The following is a 24,033-nucleotide window of genomic DNA, read 5'->3' on the forward strand; positions in this document are numbered from 1 at the left end:
ACCTTTTTTGACTTAATGTTTATTTTGTCCGAGATCCTGCTTTCTCAATATCTGCTGATACTATCTACTGACTGTCTTACTGATCCTGAGTATCTACTGTATTGAGTTCTCTGGTTACTGTTTGCGCAGAGTGTCTTTTCTATTTATCTACTTTCAGTCTCTTTGTGTCTTGGTGTCTAAAATGAGTCTCTTCCACACAGCATATGCATAGATCCTGTTTTATTTTAATCTAATCTGCCAGTCTTTGTTTTGTAATATAATTTTAACCTATTTACATTTAAAATAATTATGAATAAGGAAGGATTCACCTCTGCCATTTTGCTGTTTGTTTTCTGTACGTCTTACGTCCCGTTCTCCCCTCCCCCCCCCCCCCCCGCCATTTCTTCTTTACTGTCTTCTTTTGTATTTGATTAACTTTATTCTAGTGTACCCTTTTGATCCCCTTAACTGTGTAATTTAAAATGTTTTTTTTTTCAGGGGTTACCTTGCCGATTAGAATAATTTTATTTTATAATTATTTTTTAAAGATTTTATTTATTTATTTGACAGAGAGAGAGAGATCACAAGTAAGCAGAGAGGCAGGCAGAGAGAGAAGGGGAGGGAAGAAGGCTCCCCGCTGAGCGGAGAGCTTGATGCGGGGCTTGATCCCAGGACCCTGAGATCATGACCTGAGCCGGAGGCAGAGGCTTTAACCCACTGAGCCACCCAGGCACCCCTAGAATCATTTTAAATTTACAACTTACTGGAAATAATACCAGCTTAGTTTCAGCACTATGCACTCAACTATTAGATATTTCTGTTCTCCCCCTTATTTTTCTCAGATTATATCTTTATATGTGTATTTATTAACATATACTGGTAATTGTTGTTTTATCTATTTGTCTTGTAAATCATAGAGAAAAAAGTAATTATAAACTAAAAGTACAGTAATACTGGCTTTCTATTGATTTATATAGGTAATTTTACTATAGGTAATTTTACTTATGTTCTTCATTTTTTATGGGTTCAATTTACTCTGTAATGTGTTTTTCTATTGTCTGAAGGATAGCATTTCATGCATGTATGAACTCCCTCTACTTTTGTTGCTCTAGAAATGTCTTAGTTTCTCAATTTTTTTTTTAAAGATTTGATTTATTTATTTGACAGAGATCACAAGTAGGCAGAGAGAGAGAGAGAGAGAGAGAGAGGAGGAAGCAGGCTCCCCGCTGAGGAGAGAGCCCGATGCGGGGCTCGATCCCAGGACCCTGAGATCATGACCTGAGCCGAAGGCAGAGGCTTTAACCCACTGAACCACCCAGGCGCCCCAGTTTCTCCTTAAATTTTTGAGGAATTTTTTGCTGGACATAGAATTCTTAGTTGACATTTTTTGTTATTGATCACTTTAATTGTCATCTCACTAGTTTCTGGCTTCCATGGTTTCTAATGAGAAATAAGCTGGTAATCTAAATGTTATTTTGAGCATTTATCATACATGATGATTTCTCTCTTAAAATTCTCAATCTTTGTTAGCCATTATGTGTCTTGTGGATATCTTTGAGTTTATCTGACTTGGAGTTTGTTAAGCTTGTTGGATGTGTATTGTATTTAGGAAGTTTTCAGTCATTATTTCTTACATCATTATTCCTGTCCTTTTTGTTCTCTTTATGATACATATATGTTGGTATGTTTGGTTATGTTTTATAGATCCTTTTGACTGTCTTCATTTTTCTTGCCTTTTTTTTCCCCCTGTTCCTCATGTTGGGTTTTTTCAATTACTCTGTCTACCAGATTATTGATTCTTCTACCTGTCCAAATCTGTGTTGATCCTCTGTAGTGAATTTTTTTTGTCATTGTATTTTTCATCTTCAGAATTTTTGTTTACTTTTTTATAATTTGTGTGTGTTGGTATTTTCATTTTGATTATGCCTTGTTTTCTGATTTTCTTTAGTTCTGTCAGTGCTTTCTTTTAGCTCACTGAGCATATTTAAGATAGTTGATTCAATGTCTTGACTAGTTATTTCAAAATTTGGGATTTCCCAGGAATGGTTTCTGTAAAATTCAAAATTTGGGATTTCCCAGGAATGGCTTCTGTAAAATTCTTCTATTTCTGCGATTAGGACCTACTTTCCTGTTTCTTTGTGTGTTTTGAAGATCTGTTTCGTTATTCCTATGGTGAGCTAGTGACCTGACAAAAATTTTCTTAAGTGTTTGGGTGAAAAAAAAAAAAAAAAACCATCCAAAATAAAGACTTGTGTCTCATTAAATCTGATAGATGCTGCTGGGAAAGCTGTTAACTGCCCAGAGGCTGAAACCAAGAGAAGCATCTGCTTCAGACCACCCTAAATACAATTCCAAAGTTCTTAGATGTTCCTCACTGCAAATCCTCTGACCATCCAGACTTTCCAGGAATGTAGGATGCTATCCCCATAGCTAAGTTGGGAGTGAGGAATGGGGAATGATTGCTAGTTCATGTATTCTGCTCACTTATGAATGTTTAGTAACTTCTTCATGAAGCACTCCTCTGGTTGTTACTAGTGTTCGTTAAGGTTCCAGGGATCTAAAGTTCCAGTGAGTCCGTCCAGCACAATGGTTAACTTGTTTGGAGGGATCCATATCTAGAACTTCCAACTCTGCTATCTTCTTCGTAGGACCAGTTGCCTTGTTCTTCTGAAATGTTGTGCTGATTTGGGTACTTTTTGCTTTTGACAAGTGAGTGTTGACTACAGGTTTTAACTTCAGTTGTAATCCAGTCATTTCAAAACTTTCTTTACTAGGTATTTCAAGTTTTACCTTTTTGAGGTCTTATAAGTGAGTTGCAACGAATCCATGCTCTTCTTTTCTTTCTAACATTTCTGATGCTGTTGAATTCTCCTGTATTGTTCTTGTCTTTGTAGGTTTGCCTTTTTTTTTTTTTTTTAAATCTCTGTATTTAGTTGGTTTTTGGATGGAAGCAGAGTTTTGTATCTGTCTCCAATGGACCATCCAGTTAAATTTTTTTAGAGATCTATTTATTTATTTATTTATTTATTTTAGAGAGGGGGGGAAAGAGAAAGTGAGCGTGTGAGCAGGGGTTGGGGCAGAGGGAAAGAAAGAGACTCCTCACTGGGAGTGGAGCCTGACCCTGGGCTTGATCTCATGACCCTGAGATCACAACCTGAGTTAAAATCAAGAGTTGGAAGCTCAATCAACCAAGTGAGTCACCCAGGCACTCCTCATACAATTAATTTAATATTCTACATATTATCTTTGTATCTAGTGATTAAGTTATCTCACTGCAGTAATTTTTCATGTAAATATTTTTGGTCTTTGAGGTAAAAATTAACCTAATTTGCATATAGTCATAATTTTTCCTTCAGAAATTTTTTTTCAGATTTATTTATTTATTTGAGAGTGCACGAGTGGGAGGGTCAGGGAGAGGGGGAGAGAGAATCTCAGGCAAACTCCCCACTAAGCATGGAGACCAGTGTGGGGCTCTGTCTCATCACCCTGAGACCCAGACCTGAGGCTGAGCCTAAATCAAGAGTTTGACATTTAACCAACTGTGTAATGTAGGCACCTCTCCTCTCAGATTTCTATATCTCCTTTTTTTCTTCTTAAAATTGTATTGGCTGATACTTATGGAACAGTGCTATGTGGTAATAATAAAGAATATCTTTATCTTATTTTAACTCTAATAATAATGCTTTTAATATTTCACATTAAATTTGGTGACATCCCTTGGTTGGTATTTTATAGATGTATTTATAAATACATCTATTCCTATTTTTTTTTTGAAGATTTATTTATTAGAGAACATGTGTGTGCAGGTGTATGTCATGCGGGTTGGGGGCGGGGAGGGGTTTAATCTGAAGCAGACTCTATGCTGTGCGTGGAGCCTGACATGACACTCAATATCATGAAACCTGAGCCATAATCGAGTTGGCTTTTCATGGACTAAGCCACCCAGGTGCCCTTATTCCTATTTCATTAAGAATTTTTATTCCCTCTTTTTTTTTTTTTTTTTTCCAAAGATTTCATTTATTTGGCAGAGCCAGAGAGCACAAGCAGGGAGAGCAGCAGAAGAGGGAGAAGCAGGCTCCCTGCTGGGTGCGGTTTGATCCAAGGACCTCTGGATCATGACCTGAGCTGAAGGCAGAAACTTGACTGACTGAGCCAACTAGGCATCCCAAGAATTTTTATTCTTAAAATTTAAAATTTGCCAATTTGACTCGGAACTTTTCAAAGTACACATGATCACATATTAACTAAGTGTTACTGTAGAGAAGAATTCACATTAGCTTTCTTTTTAACACTTAATGGTACCTAGAAAGCTCTTAGATAGACTTACCAGTGAGAAAATGATAATTTTTCTTGAATCACTTTGAAATGCTTGCTTGCTTTCTTTACTTTTTTTTTTTTTTAAGCGTTTCATTTGTCACAGAGAGAGTATAAGCAGGGGGAGTGGCAGCAGAACAGGCAGAAGGAAAAAGCAGTTTCCCTGTTGAGCAAGACTCCATATGGGACTCGATCCCAGGACCATGGATTATGATCTGAGCTGAATGAAGGCAGATGCTTAACTGACTGAGCCACCCAGGTGTCCCTGAAATGCTTTCTTTGTGATTTTCTCTGAATATTTATAAGCTTTTTTCAGCAAGTGCTCATAACTTTATTACTAGGAATGTTAACATTTATATTTTAACTACCACATTTTCTTTTTTTTTTTCCATGAGAACATTAAGTATTATTAATTGGTTCTTTTTGGATCAAAGTAAAGAACAAATAAAACTGTAAAGCATTCATGATTTATATTGAACATCTTAGTTCATTTGGGCTGCTATACTGAATGACCAAAGACAGCAAACATTTATTTCTCATGGTTCTAAAGCCTGGGAAGTCTTAAGATCAAGGCTCTGGCAGATTTGCTGTCTGGTCTGGGATAGCTTCCTGGGTTCCTAGATGGATCACTATCTTCTCACTGTGTCCTCATAGATGGAAGAGGGAAGGGAGCCCTCTGGGGTGGTTTTTTTTTTTTTTTTTTTAAAGATTTTATTTATTAATTTGAGAGAGAGAGCATGTGGGGGTGGTGTGGGGAGAGTAAGAAGAAGAAGCAGACTCCCTACAGAACAGGGACCCCATAGGCAGGACTCTATCCTGAGACTTCTAGGATCATGACCTGAGCCAATGGCAATGTCTTAACCAATTGAGCCACCCAGGCGCCCTCTGGGGTATTTTTTTAATAGAAAGGTCACTAATCCCATTTATGAAGTCTCTACCTTTGTGACCTAATCACCTCTCAAAGGCTTTCCCTCCTAATACCATCTCAACTTATAAATTGGGTGGGTGGGGGGACACAAACATTCAGTCTGTGACATTGATGGAGTATCAATGGAATATCAGTATTAGAAACTTACTGAAATCTTGTGTATAGGCCAAAATTGCCTTGTAATTGTTTAGGAGTGAACAGTGTGCTAATTGATTTTCCCATCTGATTATCTTTTGAATTCTAAGAAAAATCCTAGGAACTATTTTTATACCATTTACTCTAGAGAAAATTGAAGGTCAGAGAAGTAAAGGAATTTGCTCAGTGTGAAATAGCTAATTAGAATGGACTTGATACAGAAAAGTGCCTAAATGGAATAGATTTTAATATAATGTAGAAGTGGTCAACTTTTAGTCACATTTAATTAGGTCAACTTGTAATCACATAAGTGGAGTAAATTGAGTGTTGATCGAAACATATTCTCAATGACATTTAGAAGTGGCCAAATACTATAGGATTTGAAAATAGTTATTATAGTTGAGTAGTACTCTGTTTTGAGAAGTTGATTACTGCAGAGAGCTAACTGGTAAAGTCCTATTTTGAGCTTGACTGTTTTCTTCTGATTGATACCTAGCAGTCTGCCACCAGAGGGTATTATGAAGTCAGTTCCACCTTTTCTGTCTTAGAAATTGTTGTCTTCTATTTTAGATGTACTAAAACCATAGAAAGGATCCAGAGAACTCATGCATTAGAAGCCTGTGCATTTCATAATATCTGTGTATTTGCCTTCCTTATTCCTCTGAAAATTGTTATGTTGATAAGGATACTTCAACTTCATTTCTTTGATACTTGTGTAGTTTGAGTATTGATTTGGTTATTGTTTTGTTGATTTTTTTTTTTTTTTTTTAAGATTTATTTGACAGAGAGGGAACACAGTGGAGGGAGTGGGAGAGGGAGAAGTGATGCAGGGCTCGATCCCAGGAACCTGGGATCGTGACCTGAGCTGAAGGCAGATGCTTGATGACTGAGCCGCCCAGGCACCTGTATTGAATTCTTTTACTAAACGAGCCGTGCTGTATTATTTTATTGTTCAGTACTTAATTATGTATTCCATATCAGTATGAATATTCAAGTCCTGATATCCAACTTATTGGCTGTGGTCGTGGACAGCTTAGCTTTGAAGATGATGGTGATGATGATGATGATGATTTTTAAAATAAACTCTAGGGCTAATGTGGGGCTCGAACTCACTACCTTGAGATGAAGAGTCACATGCTGAATCGACTGAGCCAGCCACGTGCCCCTTGTTTTTAAATGGGTGTAGAAAAACACAAAAGTGATTTCCTTCATGGATTTGCTTTCGTGTTATTTATTTATTATTTTTTAAAAAAAGATTTTGTTTATTTATTTAACAGAGAGAGATCACAAGTAGACTGAGAGGCAGGCAGAGAGAGAGAGAGGGAAGCAGGCCTCCCGCTGAGCAGAGAGTCAGATGCGGGACTTGATCCCAGGACCCCAAGACCATGACTTGAGCCGAAGGCCTAACTCACTGAGCCACCCAGGCGCCCCTGCTTTCGTGTTTAACTCGCATGACTATTCAACTTAAAACAAGCATCAGACAAATGTTAATTATTACTGGTTGGATACTCTTTTTATTTTTTAAAACATTATTTGAGTTATAAAATTTTGAATCACTGTTACTCAGCATAATTTAACTTTTGATACTTTCTGTAGTGGTAATGTTAAACTTTTTTTTTTTATGTTTACTTTAAATTATGTGAAGGCTTTATATGAGTGTTTCCACTAGCATATTTACTGTTTTACCATGAAGAAGTCTTCATGAGGAGCTGTTTTAGAGTAATAGTGTATATATTTTATTATTATTATTTTTAAAGATTTATTTATTTTAGAGAAAGAGAGCACACACAAGTATGTAGAGGGGCAGAGGGGGACAGAAAGAAGGAGAGATGCAGACTTCTCCACTAAGTACAGAACCCAACTGGGAGCTCCATCCTACAGCAGCGAGATCCTGAACTTAGTGGAAATCAAGAGCTGGGTGCTTAACCAGCTGAGCCACCCAGGTGCCCCTGGTGTGTATACTTTAATTTTGGAAAATATTTAAAGTGTCTTAGAGTATGGAATGGTAATTTGTAGATCTTTGATTAAATCAAAGTCATCACCCCTTAAACTTTTAAATAGAATTAATCTAGTTTCTTTAAAGTACATATAAATGTATCTTCTGCCATTTCCTGGTATTAACATGTCTTTCATACTGACAGAGACACAGTTCTTGCTCTTAGAGTAATGATTTGGAGACTGGTTTTAGAATTGAGCGGTTTTACTGTGTCTGAGCTATGATTTTATTATAGAAAAGTCAACATCTGTTTTACTTAATTCAGTGAGGTTTTATCACAGTTAAGTGAAAATACAATAAGGTTCCTATAAAATACTATTTGTTATTGAAAATATTTCATTTTCATTACTATGTTGGTTGAATAGGATTTGGTGCTCTCTGGAAACTAAACTTAAAGTCAGAGAATAGTATATATAAAATAAAGGACTAGATTATATATATAAAATAAAGGACTAGATTGTAATTATATAATTATGTTACTTAAAAATAACTTTGGTAAAAAAAAAAAAAGTAACTCTGGTAGTCAAAATGAACATACGGATTTTTGCCTTCTGGCCCTTCCACAAGGGGGAACTGAGTATATATTCTGTGCCTAGGTCCTATTTTAGGTTCTAGACATTCAGTGAGAAGAGCAGATTAGTTATAGTCTATCTGGTGTTTTCATAATATAGTTGTTATACCCCTTTTTAATGTCTGAAAAGTGCTTATTCTCTTTTTTGTTTCTGGAGAGTGATAATCTGGCGCTCTTTAACTAATGCTTTATCAATTTTATATTGTCTTCTGTTGTTGACTTCTGTTTTTCCCATTATTCTTTCAGGTTCTTAGCTTCCTGAAATCCTTTTTAGATTAATGTTGAACCTAAAGTGCAGCTTGTTGATCACCTCTCCTACTCAGACTCCCTGTTCCTCCTCATAATCTATGTGTATCAGTATAATCTGATCCTTTCAGAGGTTTTTTTTTTTTTTTTTTAAATGATTTTACATAAAAGTATATATACTTCAGGAAAAACGTAGTGTGCGTATGCGTGTATATAGGTTTTTGGAGAATGTGGAACGTTGTAGTAATAATAATTCTGTGTTCTGTGACTTTTTTTTCTAGTCAAGAGTAATCTTACTAACCTTTTCATGTTAGTAAGATCAACTTTTGAAAAATCCCTAACCTGTTCACTTTTTTCCATCTCCTGTCATCACCTTTGTTTCAGGTATTCTTTGCTTTTAGTCCTGCCTTATAATCTGTTTCCCAAATAGCAGCCCAAACAATATATTAAAAATATAAGCCATGTTAACCTTTTAGTGAGGACTCTACAATATTTCCTTTTACAGTAAAATCCAGAGTTGGCATTTAAAATTCATGATTGCTAATTTTTCAGGGATGTTTACTTGTTTTGTTTATTGATTTTTTTTTTTTTTTTTTTTAATTTCTCTCTCAGGTGTGTCCTTATCAGTGTCTTGTACATACTGGATTAGGTGCTTTGTAAATCTTTATTGAGTGCAGTTAATGAATTAACTTGTTGGCCTTGGTGGGTTGTTCTGTGCATGTTTCTATATCTCCTATATAATTCTTCCCTACCAACTTGTTTAGCAACATTGATCTTTATTCTGTTGCTTGAATTTACCAACTTCATTCCCTCAGGCTTTTGCAGGATCTGGAATGCCTTTTCTACATTTTCCCACAATTGGATCTTCATCGTTGTTCCAAATTTCATTGTAAATGTCACCTGCTCAAAAAGGTCTTCTCTGATCACTCTGTTACCACTTTGTTTTTATAAAAACTCTAATTAAAAATAAAATAAACAAGTTTTTGTTTTAAAAACAAGTGATAAATTATGTTCTGAAGTTAAAATACAGCAAAATATACAATGAACAATTTCTCTGTCACCTGCCAAAGTGGTATTTATGTATATTATGTATATTAGTATCATCTTTATTGTCCCAGACACTCCTTATAGCAAAATAAGCAAATAGCAATATATATGAAGTAGTAAATGTTCTTAAATCAGCCTTCTTTGTTTTTGTTTTATTTTTTAAAACTGGGCTAAGTGGCTTTCTTAGAGAAAGAGGATTACAAAAAGATTTAAGAGTTGGCCTTGGGACCTCTTAAACCAGTCTTTAAGACTTGTACAACCACTGTGTCCCTCACCTTTTCAGATGACTTAACTCTGAAAATTAGGCTGCCATGTATCAACCACGTCAAATTCCAACCCACTCCATCTACAGAGTAACCTACCCACCCTTCATTTTGTCCCCTTCTGGTTTTTTTTTTTTGTTTTTTTTTTTCCTTTTTCTTTTTCTTCCCTGTTTTTTTTCCCTCTGAAATTCTCTGACTCGTGTTCAGGATTAGTTCTTCTACCACCAGTGTCCATGACCTCATCCTATCCATCTGCTCAAGAACTTAATTTCTTTTCTGGCTCTTCACTGTTAACTCTCTGCTGTCTCTTTGGCTTTAGCACAGTCCTGCATATATATTAGGTGCTCAAAAAATATTGGTTGAATTATAGTAGAGTAATGAAGAGTTTGGACTATTGAGTTAGAAAGACCTGGGCATGAATAGTATGTGACTTGGGCAGGTTAGTTAGCATCTCTAAGCTGTTATTTCTTACTCATTAAAATGGGACAAAAATTATAACTATATCAAGGGTTGTTTTGAAAATGTAACTAAGAAGTGGAATGTATAAATTTCCTATGGCCATTTTAACGAATAACCGTAAGTTTGGTGGCTTAAAACAACAAACTTTTTTCTTATGAATCTGGAGATCTGAAGTTGAAAGTCAGTGATAACGGGGCTCAAATCAAGGTGTCAGTAGGGCCATCCTTCCTCTGGAGGCTCTAGGAGAGAATCCATTCCTTGACTCTTCTACATTCTGATGACTGCCAATATTTCTTGGCTGCGTTACTTCAGTCTCTGATCTCCAATCTGTCTCTGTGGTTACACTGCCTTCTCTTATACCTGTAATCTCCTTCCACCTCCCTTTGCAAACTTGTGCGTTTAGGGTCTACCCAGCTAATCTATTTTTAAATCCTCAGTCTTAATCATATCTGCAACGACCTTTTTCCCATATAAAGTAACCTTTACAGATTCTAGGGATTAGGATCTGATATCTATGGGAGCCATTATTGAGCTTGATATGTGGCTATAAAGCACACAGCATAGTTCCTAACAAATAAAGGTATAAGCTTTCTGGACAGGGTTGAGAAAGATTTCGGATTCTCAGAAGGATTTAATTATATAGTTACAAGGGAGCCAGGGAACATGAGAAAAAGGAGTTAAAAAAAAGATGAGGTAGGGGAAATTAGGGATTAGATTGTATGATTTTATTTAATACAGTGGATAAATGGGATAAAAGTTAGAGAAGGGATTTTTATTGTCGGATTTTGGTTATTTTCCTGTTCAAACACATTTTGAAGGATTTATCTGTGTTTTCAGTATTAAGGTTTATAGCTTAAATAGTGTGGTAGAAAGGAGGTGGTGGAGGTAGAAATCTACTGCATATCATTACTGAAAATTGGTTAATTATATTCTTTTTATATTCAGGAGGTTCATGTGTAAAGTATATAAAATGATTAGTGAATGAGATCATAGATTGGATACCAGATTTTTCCTTTATTAGATAAGAATTATTACCATTTAGAATTAAAAAAAAAGTACTTTAAAAAATCATTTCAGTTAGAAGAGCAAAGGATTATATTGACATTTGTTTTCTTTTTTCCATCTCCTTTTCAGGTTTTTTTTGGCATGGACACAGGTTCAGTGGGAGGATTAGAATTGACTGATCAGACTCCTGTTTTGTTAGGGAGTACGGCCATGGCAACTAGTCTCACCAATGTAGGAAATTCATTTAGTGGCCCACCTAATCCTTTAGTTGCTAGATCTAATAAATTTCAGAACTCGTCAGTGGAAGATGATGATGATGTTGTTTTTATTGAACCTGTACAACCTCCCCCACCTTCTGCACCAGTGGTAACTGATCAAAGAACCGTCACATTTTCATCATCAAAAAATGAAGAACTACAAGGAAATGATTCCAAAATTCTTCCTTCCTCAAAAGAGTTGGCTTCTCAGAAGGGCAGTGTAAGTGAGACAATTGTCATTGATGATGAAGAGGACATGGAAACAAATCAAGGGCAAGAAAAAAATTCCTCTAATTTTATTGAACGGAGACCTCCTGAGACTAAAAACAGAACCAATGATGTGGATTTCCCCACTTCCAGTTTTTCAAGAAGTAAGGTAAATGCAGGAATGGGTAATAGTGGTATCACCACAGAACCAGACTCTGAAATTCAGATTGCTAATGTTACAACCTTAGAAACAGGTGTAAGCTCTGTGAATGATGGCCAATTAGAAAATACTGACGGGCGAGATATGAACTTAATGATTACACATGTAACATCACTGCAGAATACCAACTTGGGAGATGTCTCTAACGGACTGCAGTCAAGTAATTTTGGTGTTAATATACAAACATACACCCCATCTTTAACTTCACAGACCAAGACTGGAGTAGGACCTTTTAATCCTGGTAGAATGAATGTGGCAGGAGACGTATTTCAGAATGGAGAATCTGCAACTCATCATAATCCTGGTAAGCATTAAGTGATCTACCATGTGTAAAATTGCCCGATTCTCTTTTCATGGTAGTAATTGATACTACCTTGGTTGGTTTATTCATGTAAGAGAAGTTAATTCCATTGACTTTTAGCAGTTGGAAATTTTTAGCTAATAGGAGATGTAAAACCATGTATTTCTTTGCAGATCATTAGAAAGTTCATCACAGAAATCTATGTTTAAGGGATTGGAATGAATACTCCTTACATTCACTACCACTGAAGTCTAACAGTTTGGCAACTTAAAACTTTTTAGTATTTACTAGTGATGTATAAATATTGAAAAGAGATAAGTAGCACACTTAAGGAACAATATAGTATTTTATCATAGGTGCATTTAGATTTGTTTTTACTTTTAAAGCAGTTTTGATTACTTATCTAATTTTACTTTTTTATTAGCATTTTATTATTTTTAATATTTGAAGGTTGGTAAATTTCTTGACTATTTGTATAATTTTTCTTCAGGTAGCTTTGCTCTGTAAAAACGTTAAAAAGAAGTTATAAGAACTCTGGGTTTGATGACTTTATGTCCCTTTCTCTTTCACTTCTGTCCCCAAACTTTTGTATGTCAGTCTCTCTTATATATCCTTCATTGTTTCTCTCTCCCTTTCTCATCATTTTAGGCCCATTAGCAATCTTACCGACCTAGAAATTGTGGAGAATGATTTTCCGCAATCATTACACTACACTTAGGTAGCGTAGGATGGTATAAAATGCTAGTAATTTTTCCTTTTTTCTTGTTATATTTTTGTTTATGAGAGTAATGTTTAACATAGAAGAATTTTTGGAAAATCTGTAATTAAAAAATGAGGGAAAAAATCCCCGGTATTATTATTATTATTATCTTAAAAGATTTTATTTATTTTATTTGACAGATAGAGATCACAAGTAGGCAGAGAGGCAGGCAGAGAGAGAGAGAGAGAGGAAGAAGCAGGCTCCCTGCCGAGCAGAGAGCCTGATTCAGGGCTCCATCCCAGGACCCTGGGATCACGACCTGAACCGAAGGCAGAGGCTTTAACCCACTGAACCACCCAGGTGCCCCCTACCCCCCACCCCTGTAGTATTATTAACTGAAGATTACCACTGTCAGTGCTTTGAGTGGTTATCTTTCAGGCTTTTTCCATTTATTTTAACTTTGTTGAAATGCGACTGTGAATAATACTGCTTCCTGTTTGTTTCCCACTTTACATTGTATTTTCTCAAACTATTAACATTTATACACAAAAGTTTTAAGGGCTGCACAGTAGATATGGATATACCATTCCTGTATTTGGTATTTATACTGTTTCCCATATTTTCATATTTTGCTATTAGAGGTTTATGTTGAACATCTTTGTTTAAACTTCTCATTTCTTTAGAGGATATTCCTAGAAGTGAAATAACTAGGCAAAAGGATATCACTGCCCCATCCTTCCAGAGATTTTTGGTAGAAGAAAAAATCTGTTTGGTTTATAGTGATTTTGAAAGAAATAGGTTTGTTATTATTTGATTTGGAAAATTTCTCCAACCTTCCAAGACCCTTTCCCTCTATGTGTAAATATATATTCGTAGGTAGATCTGGGTTGGGGGAGGATATATGTGTGAGTTTGTATGAGCATTTTAAAGTTGTAGAAATAATACTGTTTTACTGCCTTCCGGAAAGGTCTTACCAGTTTATACCATCAGCTGTATATAATTACTTTCTTTAATTGTAACCTTCTGGCTCTCATAAAAGTTTGAGAAATGATAATGCTCAAATCAATTTCAAAATAGCCATTTTGTCTTTATTGTAATTATAAATATATTTAAAACATTAGAGTATACAGAGGAAAATAATTAATCTCGCCATTGAAATAGTATGTTTAATTCTAACCTGAGATCATAGTTTAGGTATAGTTTTGTAAACTCTTTCCTCCTACCATTCCTTTAAATACCTAATAGTAGATCTTGAACTTTTGTTCATATCAAGTCTATATGTTTGCTATTATTCTCTATTTAGCTGAGTTCCAGCTTTTACTCTGTAAATAATTCTTAAGAATATTCTTATGCATGTATTTTAGGATGTTATTTCTTTAGGAGTATTGCTGAGTCGGGGCATATTGTAACAGTATATTCCTGGGGGATTGCCTGGCTGGCTCAGATGGTAGAGCACGTGACTCTTTTTTTTTTAAGATTTTATTTATTTATTTGAGAGAGAGAGAGAGACAGTGAGAGAGAGCATGAGCGAGAAGGTCAGAGGGAGAAGCAGACTCCCCATGGAGCTGGGAGCCTGATGCGGGACTCGATCCCGGGACGCTGGGACCGTGACCTGAGCCGAAGGCAGTTGCTTAACCAACTGAGCCACTCAGGCACCTGAGCATGTGACTCTTGATCTTGGTGTTGTGGGTTCAAGCCCCTGTTGGGTGTAGAGATTATTTTAAAAATATTTAAAAATAAAAAATAGCATTGTGTTTCTGTTTACTGAAACTCCTACAAGGACTGTATATTACTTATCAGAAAAACTAAACAAATATACCTTTTGCTCCTCTATTTTATGAATTAGCTTTTGTTTTTATGTGCTGCTTTTATTTGTAATAGGGAGTTATAAAATCTTGGCTATTTATACTGGCTCTAAGACTGATTGTGACTTGGGCAAATTAAACTGTTACCCCTGATGTCCTTTGTATAAAATAGAGGGTTTAGACAAAACTTGTCTTCCTAAAAGTATTTTGATGTTGGAGGATGTGAAAATTTGAAAGTAGGAGAAATATAAGAGCTGAAAAATAGATCAAGTTAATAGATGTCCTTAAGTTTAAATAGTTTCTTTAAGTATGTATTCAAATGATAAACCTACAAAATAAGAAATTCTAAGGAACCAGTAATTGTGTTGCAAGAAGCTATTTCTTCTGGCATATATGTTCAAATATAATTTTCGATTGGAGGCACTTCATAAGGTGAAATTTTTAGTTAGTGACTACAGTTGACTCTCAAACATTGCAGGGATAAGGGGTGCTAACACCCCATCTCTTACCATACACTTGAAAATTAATGTATAACTTTTGACTCCCCCCAAATTTAACTACTAGTAGCCTACTGTTTGTTTTGTTTTGCCAGTAGCCTACTGTTGAATGGAAGCTTTAATGATAAATAGTCAACACATACTTTGTACGATATATATTATATACTGTATTCTTACCGTAAACTAAGGTAGAGAAAAGAATGTTATTAAGAAAATTCTAAGGAAAGGAAAATAACTATCATAAAAAATCTGTATATAAGTGGATTCATACAGTTCAAACCCATGTTGTTCAAGGGCCAACTGTATTTTCTTCGTATTCTTTAATATTTTTACCTCTTGATTATAACTGGTCCATTACCTTCATAATAGCAGGATAACAGGATAGCAGGATCCTAGAATGCACTCAGTTTACTTTTTGTATAAAATACAATTTTTGTGGTGAGGGATATTGTGGAGTAAAGTAAAATTTGAGTAGCAGTGTTACGTAGCCCCTTGAAATCGTTAGGTTGTTGGATTGGGTTGGAACCAGGAAACCATCCTCCTTAAGGTTTTGATAGTAGAGAAGTTTTCCTGAGCTCCAGATATATTTGTACTTCCTGTGGAAGGAAAAAATTTATTTTAATAGAAGGGCAGCTTTTTATGTATGGAAGTTCAAAATTTGGAAGAGCCTAGAAAGGAAAAAAAAATTACTAGAGACAATCAGAATGGTGGTCTATAAAGTTTCAGGAGGGAAAATGGTTATGGTATTGTCAGTGTAGTGAGGTTTGTGCAGTAGTAACTAGTATAGTAAGGTGGGTACTTCTGTTAAGCACTAAGGAAGCTTTCTATAAAGAGAGAAAAGATAAATTACTCTGCAATCCAGAGTTGTTGTTACACATTTTTAATTCTGTGCGATGCTGAAACTGTTTGAAGGGAGAGAGTAATATGATGTTGGTCAGTATAAGTTGGCTTGTCATTTCTGTGTCACACTCTAATTTCTTTGAGATTATGTGGTCTGGAGTTCATGGAACTAAATATGAAAAGACCTGTTTTTAAGAACATGTTTTAAGGGGTGTCTGGGTGGCTCAGGTGGTTAAGTGTCCAACTCGATCTCTGGGGTTTGATCTTGATTGTGGGTTCAAATACCATGTTGGACTCCACCCTCAATGGAGCTTTATGAGATAAGCTTTATCAGACCTGTACTAAATTTGTCAAAGGTTCTGAGTGGTCAAGATTTTATTATACTTATATGTTGATGTATGTATTCCTTACTTAAAGGGATATTCTGTAAATTAATTCTTTCTGTCTAATAAATAATGGCTAATATTTTTTAGTGCTTCCTCTATGCTAGTCACTGTGGTTTATTGCATGTATTATCATTTAATGTTAACCATTCATATGAGGTTACAATTTCCAGTTTAGAGAAGAGTTAGGCACAGAGTTAAGTAACTTTCCAGTCTAATCGGTGGAGTCTAAATGTCAACCAGGCATTCTTACTCCAGAACTTTGGTTTTTACATCTCTGCTATACTGCTGCCTATTTAATTTCTTAAACTTGTAGAAGATGGGCTGTTAGAATTGTTTATGTAATATCAGTCAGTGTGTATAAATATCTGTTCCATTACTTAAATTCCTTGTGCATTTTGTTTTTAAGATTCCTGGATTTCTCAGTCAGCTTCATTTCCTCGTAATCAGAAACAACCAGGGGTGGATTCTTTATCACCAGTGGCCTCACTTCCTAAACAAATTTTCCAGCCTTCTGCACAACAACAACAACAACAACAACCCACTAAACCAGTTAAAGTCACTTGTGCAAACTGCAAAAAACCTTTACAGAAGGGACAGACAGCTTATCAACGAAAAGGATCAGCTCACCTCTTTTGTTCTACCACCTGCCTTTCTTCCTTCTCTCACAAGCCGGCTCCAAAGAAACTTTGTGTTATGTGTAAAAAGTAAGGTTTACCTTTCTTTTTTCTTTTCTTTTTTAATTGAAGTACAGTTGACACCTGGTATTACATTAGTTTCAGGTATACAACGTTGTGATTTGACAAGTCTGTAGGTTATGCTTTGCTCATCACAAGCGTAGGTAAGGTTTACCTTCAACATAATTCCGTATGATTGAATATTGGTGGTATATAGTTTTAGGGAAAATTTAATTAAGAGTCTTAGACTTGATCTTAGCCAAAAGACTGAGAAGTGATTATAAGAGTCTTAGAAGTGAACTATGGTGTTTGAAATATTAGTAAGCTAGTTGTTTGAATGTTAAAGCCAAAATGAAATGTGTGATGGCTTTGAAGATTTTTATTTATGTATTTGTCAGAGAGAGAGAAAAGCGTTCAAGTAGGGGGAGCGGCAGGTAGAGGGAGAAGCAGGCTCCTGTCAAGCAAGGAGCCCAGTGTGGGACTTGATCCCAGGACCCTGGGAACATGACCCCAGTCAAAGGCAGCTGCCCAACCAACTGAGCCACCCAGGCATCCCTGTGTGATGGCTTTGGAGGATTCTCTACCACCTGGTGGTTTATGATTAAAAGACTTCCTATTTAGGTAGGCTTTGGGGTCGGTTTGTTTGTTTATTTATTTATAAAAGATTTACGGATTTATTGAGAGCGAGTGAGCGCATCCCAAGCAGAGAATACGAAGCAGATTCCACACTGAGCATGGAGCCAGACTTGGGACTTGATCCCTTAGACCTCGGACCTAGGCAAAATCAAGAGTCGGAGGCCGAGCCAGCTAAGCTACCCAGGTGCCCCTGGGATTGATTTAAGTACTAGGCCTTTGTAATTTTGTCTGTAATCTCCATTGTACTCCTTGAATTTGTCAAAAGACTATGTATTTATTTGCATTACTTAGAATTTAGTTCTGTATAAAAATAGGTCAAATTTTGTACTGTCTTCATATTTTTTAAGATTATTTTAAATTGGCAAGTCTTTGGATTTTATGTTTTTATGCTTGTTTTGAACATTAAATCATTAGAATAATCATTAAGATTCAAGTACCAGTTTTTTTTTTTTTTTTTTTAAAGATTTTATTTATTTATTTGACAGACAGAGATCACAAGTAGGTGGAGAGGCAGGCAGAGAGAGAGGAGGAAGCAGGCTCTCTGCTGAGCAGAGAGCCCGATGCGGGGCCCGATCCCAGGACCCTGGGATCATGACCTGAGCCGAAGGCAGAGGCTTTAACCCACTGAGCCACCCAGGTGCCCCAAGTACCAGTTTTTTGATAGCCTTGAAGAGAGACACTTCTTTCTTCTGCCAATTTTAAGGTCTGGCTTCAACTAGTTAGAAATAAGTGGAATATTGGGGTATCTGGTGGCTTGGTTGGTCAAGTGTCCAACTCTTGATCTCAGCTCGGGTCTTGATCTCAGGGCTTAAGTTCTGTGTTGGACTCCATGCTGAGTCTACTTAAAAAAAGGGGGGGGGATATGGTATATTAATGTAATGGTCAAACCAGGTATAGGTTTTTTTTCTGTATCATCTCTTGGTGAAGCCCACATTTGTGAGGATATTTTTAGATCTTAGAACTTTGAAAAAGGCTAATGTTCTGTACAAGCTTAATATTGGAACAGTTATCTAGTTTTTAGATGGCTTTATATGAGTAGGAGTCTTTTACATACTGTAATATAGGACCTTGAAATTCAGAATTTTATTAAAGGAGAGCTTAATAGGTGGTTTTTTTTTTTTTTTTTTTTTTACCATTTTATTTATTTATTTGAGAGAGAGCAAGCAGAGGGGTGGGAGAGGGAGAAGCAGGCTCCATGCTTAAGCAGGGAGCTGAATGTGGGGCTCAATCCCAGGACCCTGGGATCATGACCTCAGGCAAAGGCAGACGCTTAATTGACTGCACCACTCAGGTGCCCCATTTTCTACCATTTCTAATTGCATTTGGAGAGCTGTAGAGAATGTGTAGAATGGTAAGTGGGGTTATTTGGGGTTATGGGTATGGAGGTGCACTTAAGTTCAATTATCTTCTCTAAAATATATGTCATATTTCTGTGACCTAGATCTTTCAAGCTTTCTACTTACCTGTAGGAAAGAATTGACAAGGTATTATAAATTTATACCTCAGATTAGGCCTGGACATTAAATTCCATGTAAATAACAATTTTTAAAAAAAAAGTGTTTCCAGTATCTGAAAGCCTTGTTAAGGAATTTGAATATTAATTGAGTACTGGCAAAGATTTAATAGTATAAAATACTTTAGCTTCTTTTGTGTTCATATTTTATTTCCAAGAGGTTTTAAATAGTAAAAGTGATTTAATGGACCTAAAAATGGTGTTTGATTCCCAGGGTTCAGTTTATGGAAATTAGAAATGTTAGTTAGTACTCTCATATTTGATTTCTTTTAAAATGGAATTTTACTTTAAGTTCTGTTTATTTTTCAGAGATATAACTACAATGAAAGGAACCATTGTTGCTCAAGTGGATTCTAGTGAATCCTTCCAGGAATTCTGTAGTACATCTTGTTTGTCTCTCTATGAGGACAAACAAAATCCTACTAAAGGAGCTCTAAATAAATCAAGATGTACAATTTGTGGTAAACTAACAGAGGTTTGTATTTTTGTGCCTTTTCTCTTTAATTCTAACTAATGGGAATATTCTTTATTTAATAGTTACGATAAACTGTTCCATCTGTGTATATTTCCTTAAAACTGTGATTACATAAAATTTACCTTATAAATATCCCATTATGTAATCCTGTTCTCCCATGGGGAGAATGATTTAGGAAATATTAAAATATAATATTAATTGACCCTTTTCTTGAGGTTTGGAACATGTAGAGACAGAACAATAGTGTTTAAACATATAGGCTGACTACCAAAGAAAGACAACAAACTAGAATGCTTAAGAAGGAGAGCAAAGGGAGGGAATATTTTTTGATAACTTCACATTATTAAATGGTATTAAAGTTTTTGAATTTGAAGAAAAAGAAACCTGTGTGCTATATATACCTCATTTGAATTATGTACTTAATTTTAGTTCCTTTTGGATTTGTCTAAAGATTTCCAATCTGTTTTAGAATTTTATACTAACCCTATCCAAACTGTGTTGTTTCCTGTCATCTTTAGGTATTTCTAGAGACGTTTGTAGTGATGTTAGTAGTGGTTCCCTCTCTGCCATACATGTATTTCTTATGTGTATAAAAATAGTTCAAAGAAAAATGAAAGATATTTTTATTTTCTCTTCACCCTCCACAGAAAAATCACTGAAGCTTTTTTTCTTTTGGAGTACCTTGTTACTTAGTTACTTGTGATACTCATGTGTTTGTTTGCTTATTTTTAGATTCGCCATGAAGTTAGCTTTAAAAATATGACTCATAAGCTGTGCAGTGACCACTGCTTTAATAGATACAGAATGGCCAATGGTTTAATAATGAATTGCTGTGAACAGTGTGGAGAGTACCTGCCCAGCAAAGGTGCTGGAAATAATGTCCTGGTGATTGATGGTCAGCAGAAAAGATTTTGCTGTCAAAGTTGTGTCAGTGAATACAAACAGGTAATTCATGATCCAATCAGAATTGGCCATTCTCTTGAATATGTTTTAAATTGTAATAGTTTTCCTTTAGCAGCATTTATTAAGTAGGTTTACCCTGGAATCTCATTTAATTCCATTATTGTCTTCATCTCTTGGAGATGACCTATCCCAAATGAATACTGATACATGTAAATTATTGGGCATTGTGTGATTTTACATATAATAGTAAATGCAGAATGATTGCTCTTTTGAAATATTTGTTTATGGGTAGAAGAGAAGGGTTGCAAATAGTGATTTTTTTAAAGCTTAGCAATGATTGTCTTATATTTCAGTGTTAAGGTCTTTTTTTTTTCTTTTTAATTAAAAGATTTTATTTATTTATTTGACAGACAGAAATCACAAGTAGGCAGAGAAGCAGGCAGAGAGAAAGGGGAAGCAGGCTCCCTGCCAAGCAGAGAGCCCGATGTGGGGCTCCATCTCAGCAGCCTGGGATCATGACCCAAGCCGAAGGCAGAGGTTTTAACCCACTGAGCCACCCAGGTGGCCCTGTTAAGGTCTTTTGATTTAGTTTGTTTTTGAATATATACATATGGTTCAAAAATAAAATGTACATAAAAAAATATATTCAGAGAAGACCAGCTCCTGTTTCTATCTTTTCCTTTTGGTTCCTGTTCATCTTTTATAGGTATTAGCTTTTCAGTTCTTAATATTTTATATGTTCTGTTCTTTTTGAAAAATTAAGATAATATGTAATTCATAATTTATATTAGTCTGCTAGGGCTGCCTTAACAAAATACCAGACTAGAGGGCTCAAACAACAAATTTATTTTCTTACAGTCCTGAGGCTACAAGTCTAAGATCAAGGTGCCTTTCTTGGTTGGTTTCTGGTGAGGGGTCCTCTTTGGAGCCTTGCAGATAGCCTCCTCCTTGAGGTATCCTCATCTGGTCTTTCCTCTTTGCAAAAGGGTGGTTGGGAGGGAGGAGAAGAGAGGGGATCTCAGGTATCTCTTCCTCTTACAAGGGAGGACCTTAGTCTTGTCTGGTAAGGACCACACTGTTAGTACTCATTTAAACTTAACTGTCACCTTATAGGCCCAATTCCAAATACAATCTCATTAGGAGTAGGGCTTCAGTGTACGAATTTTGGGGGGGGGGCATAATTCAGACCGTACCAATATTGAAAACAAATACTCAAAATGTATTACTTCCTAATTACTGTATCTTAATATCTGTATTCTTAAGATTACTTCTTTTGTGTTTATCTAATGGAAATATTACACATAATTGTGTGCTTTTGTGCATCTCTTCCCAGTTTGCTGTTTAGTTTCACTTTATAGCCTGAAACTAGCCACATTGGTAGTATTTTCACGGCCAGTGAAATTGCAAAATGTGCAAATTGTGATGTCTTCCTTAATCTCTGAAGAGCTACTGGTTAATCATATCCCGGACAGCACTGGTGTATATGATAGTTTGTTTGATCACTTTGCTCTTGGATGGTATTGGGGTTATTTCCAGGTTTTTTGCTATTATAAGTCATATATGATGAATAACTTGGTATATACTTTATTCTGTGGAGGTATGGCATCAGGGTAGATTCCTAGAAACTGAATTGCTTGTCTAAGGAATCCATATGTTAGTTTGTTAGATGTTGTTAAATTCCCGTCTGTTACAATTGTACCAGTTTGCATTTCTCTCAGTAATATATGTGGAAGTGCCAGTGTTTCCCCGTTGCCTCTCCAGCTGAGAATATCAGCATATCATTCTGATTGGTAAAAATGATACGTTAATATTATTGTAATTTGTATTCCTTTTATTAGGAGTGATGATGAGCAGTTTTTTAAATTTCAGAACTAATTGTCTCTTTTTCTGTGACTTTTTACCCATTTTACCCATTTTTTCTTTGGGTTTTGATCTTCTCAGCTTTTCCAATTAAATTGAACATTTATTTTGGGGTACTCGGGCCTCTGACTGTTGATCTCAGCTCAGGTATTGATCTCCTTATTGGGCTCAACACTGGGTGTGGAGCCCACTTTAAAAATAAATAGAACATTTATTTTAGTAAGCAAAATGCATTTGTAATTTGTTTACAAACAGTTACTTAACTTCTGTCATGTTGCAAGTACTGTCTTAGTTTCTGGAAATAGTGCTTGTGGGAAGTAAAGTAGACCAGGTTCCAGCTTTTGTAGGATTTGTATTGGTGTGGCATACTTCAGATTCTTTAGTGTTAGGAAAGCTGTGGAGATGGGAAGGACCAGACTAATAATAATTTTTAAGACCTCATTATAGTGTTTGATGTTTGATGATTATGTTGCATTTATTATCTTCTTTTTTTTTTTCCTTTTTAATATTTCTCATATTTCTTTTTTTTTTAATATAATTTTTATTTTTTATAAACATATATTTTTATCCCCAGGGGTACAGGTCTGTGAATCACCAGGTTTACACACTTCACAGCACTCACCAAAGCACATACCCTCCCCAATGTCCATAATCCCACACCCTTCTCCCAAACCCCCTCCCCCCAGCAACCCTCAGTTTGTTTTGTGAGATTAAGAGTCACTTATGGTTTGTCTCCCTCCCAATCCCATCTTGTTTCATTTATTCTTCTCGTACCCACTTAAGCTCCCATGTTGCATCACCACTTCCTCATATCAGGGAGATCATATGATGCATTTATTATCTTCTGATATGTAGAAGGTTTGGTTGAGAGTGCTGGCTTTAAGTTGGTATGGGTTAAAATCCTGGACCCACCAATCACCCATCTGTGTCATGAGCAAAATATTTAACCTTTGTGTCTTGCCTCATTTCACCATGTGTAAAGTTGTAGAATAGCAATCCCTGACTTACAGTGTATTAAAAATGAAATCTCAGTCATTCTTCTTCATTCTTAAGATCCTACTTCAAGAAACTGAACATGACTAGTTCTCCATCTGCCCCTTTTTGTTCTCTGCCAATTACTATCCCCTTCTACCTTCTAAACAACACACACTGTCTTTGACTTCAAACATGGTTTGACTTTTTATAAAGTTATGTAAGTGGCATTAATATGTGATGATACTCTGCCATGTTATGTGTGAGTTGGATTGGATGTGATTGGATGTTTATTTTTTTGTCATGTAAAATTTTAAATTTTATTGTCAAATTTAACAGTTTCTCTTTTATTCCTTCTGGATTTTGTTTTATATACTTCTCCTCACTCCCGGACTATAAAGGAATGCTTTTCATATTTTACTTCTGTTTGCAAGGCTTCATTTTAATCTTTAAATCTTGAATGCATTTAAAGGAATTCTGATATATTGTTGAATTATGGGTCAAATATTATCTGCGTCCAAATGACTGCTCTTGAGAATCAGCATCTAAGTGATGTCAAAATGTCCTATCATAGAACAAGGGTATGTTCCTGTTAAATTCGTAAATATTTTGGGACACCTTGGGTGGCTCAGTAGGTTAAGCGTTTGCCTCCTAGGGCTCCCTGCTCAGTGGTGCTTGTGTGAGCTCTCTCTATCGCACAAATAAATAAATAAAATATTTTTAAAAAAGGAAAAAATAAATTCATAAATATTTTACCTTCTTTGTTGCTTTTTGATTTTAAAGATTTTGTTTACTTGAGAGAGATTGATTGAGTGCTTAGAGATTTGGGCAAAAGCAGGAGGAA

General features: G+C 35.7%; 1 protein-coding gene across 14 annotated transcripts in view; it reads left to right on the plus strand.

Moving 5' to 3' along the window:
* The window catches only part of ZMYM2 (zinc finger MYM-type containing 2), a 115,314-nt gene that overhangs the window by 24,205 nt on the left and 67,076 nt on the right, over positions 1–24,033 (plus strand). For 7 of the 14 annotated variants that reach the window (XR_014303623.1, XM_082701641.1, XM_082701640.1 and 4 more), the window contains exons 3-7: positions 11,073–11,576; positions 11,838–11,931; positions 16,563–16,860; positions 19,289–19,454; positions 20,187–20,399. Coding sequence is in view for 12 of the 14 variants with exons in the window: in XM_082701641.1 (XP_082557767.1) it covers positions 11,085–11,576; positions 11,838–11,931; positions 16,563–16,860; positions 19,289–19,454; positions 20,187–20,399 (1,263 nt within the window). In the remaining 2 variants the exon portion in view is untranslated. Of the gene's footprint in view, positions 1–7,113; positions 7,310–11,072; positions 11,932–16,562; positions 16,861–19,288; positions 19,455–20,186; positions 20,400–24,033 lie in introns of those variants that run through there. The other 7 variants (XM_082701638.1, XM_082701639.1, XM_082701637.1 and 4 more) reach the window with 4 other exon arrangements.

This window comes from Mustela nivalis (genome assembly GCF_964662115.1).
Source record: "Mustela nivalis genome assembly, chromosome: 15".
In the NCBI taxonomy this organism is placed as follows: domain Eukaryota; kingdom Metazoa; phylum Chordata; class Mammalia; order Carnivora; family Mustelidae; genus Mustela; species Mustela nivalis.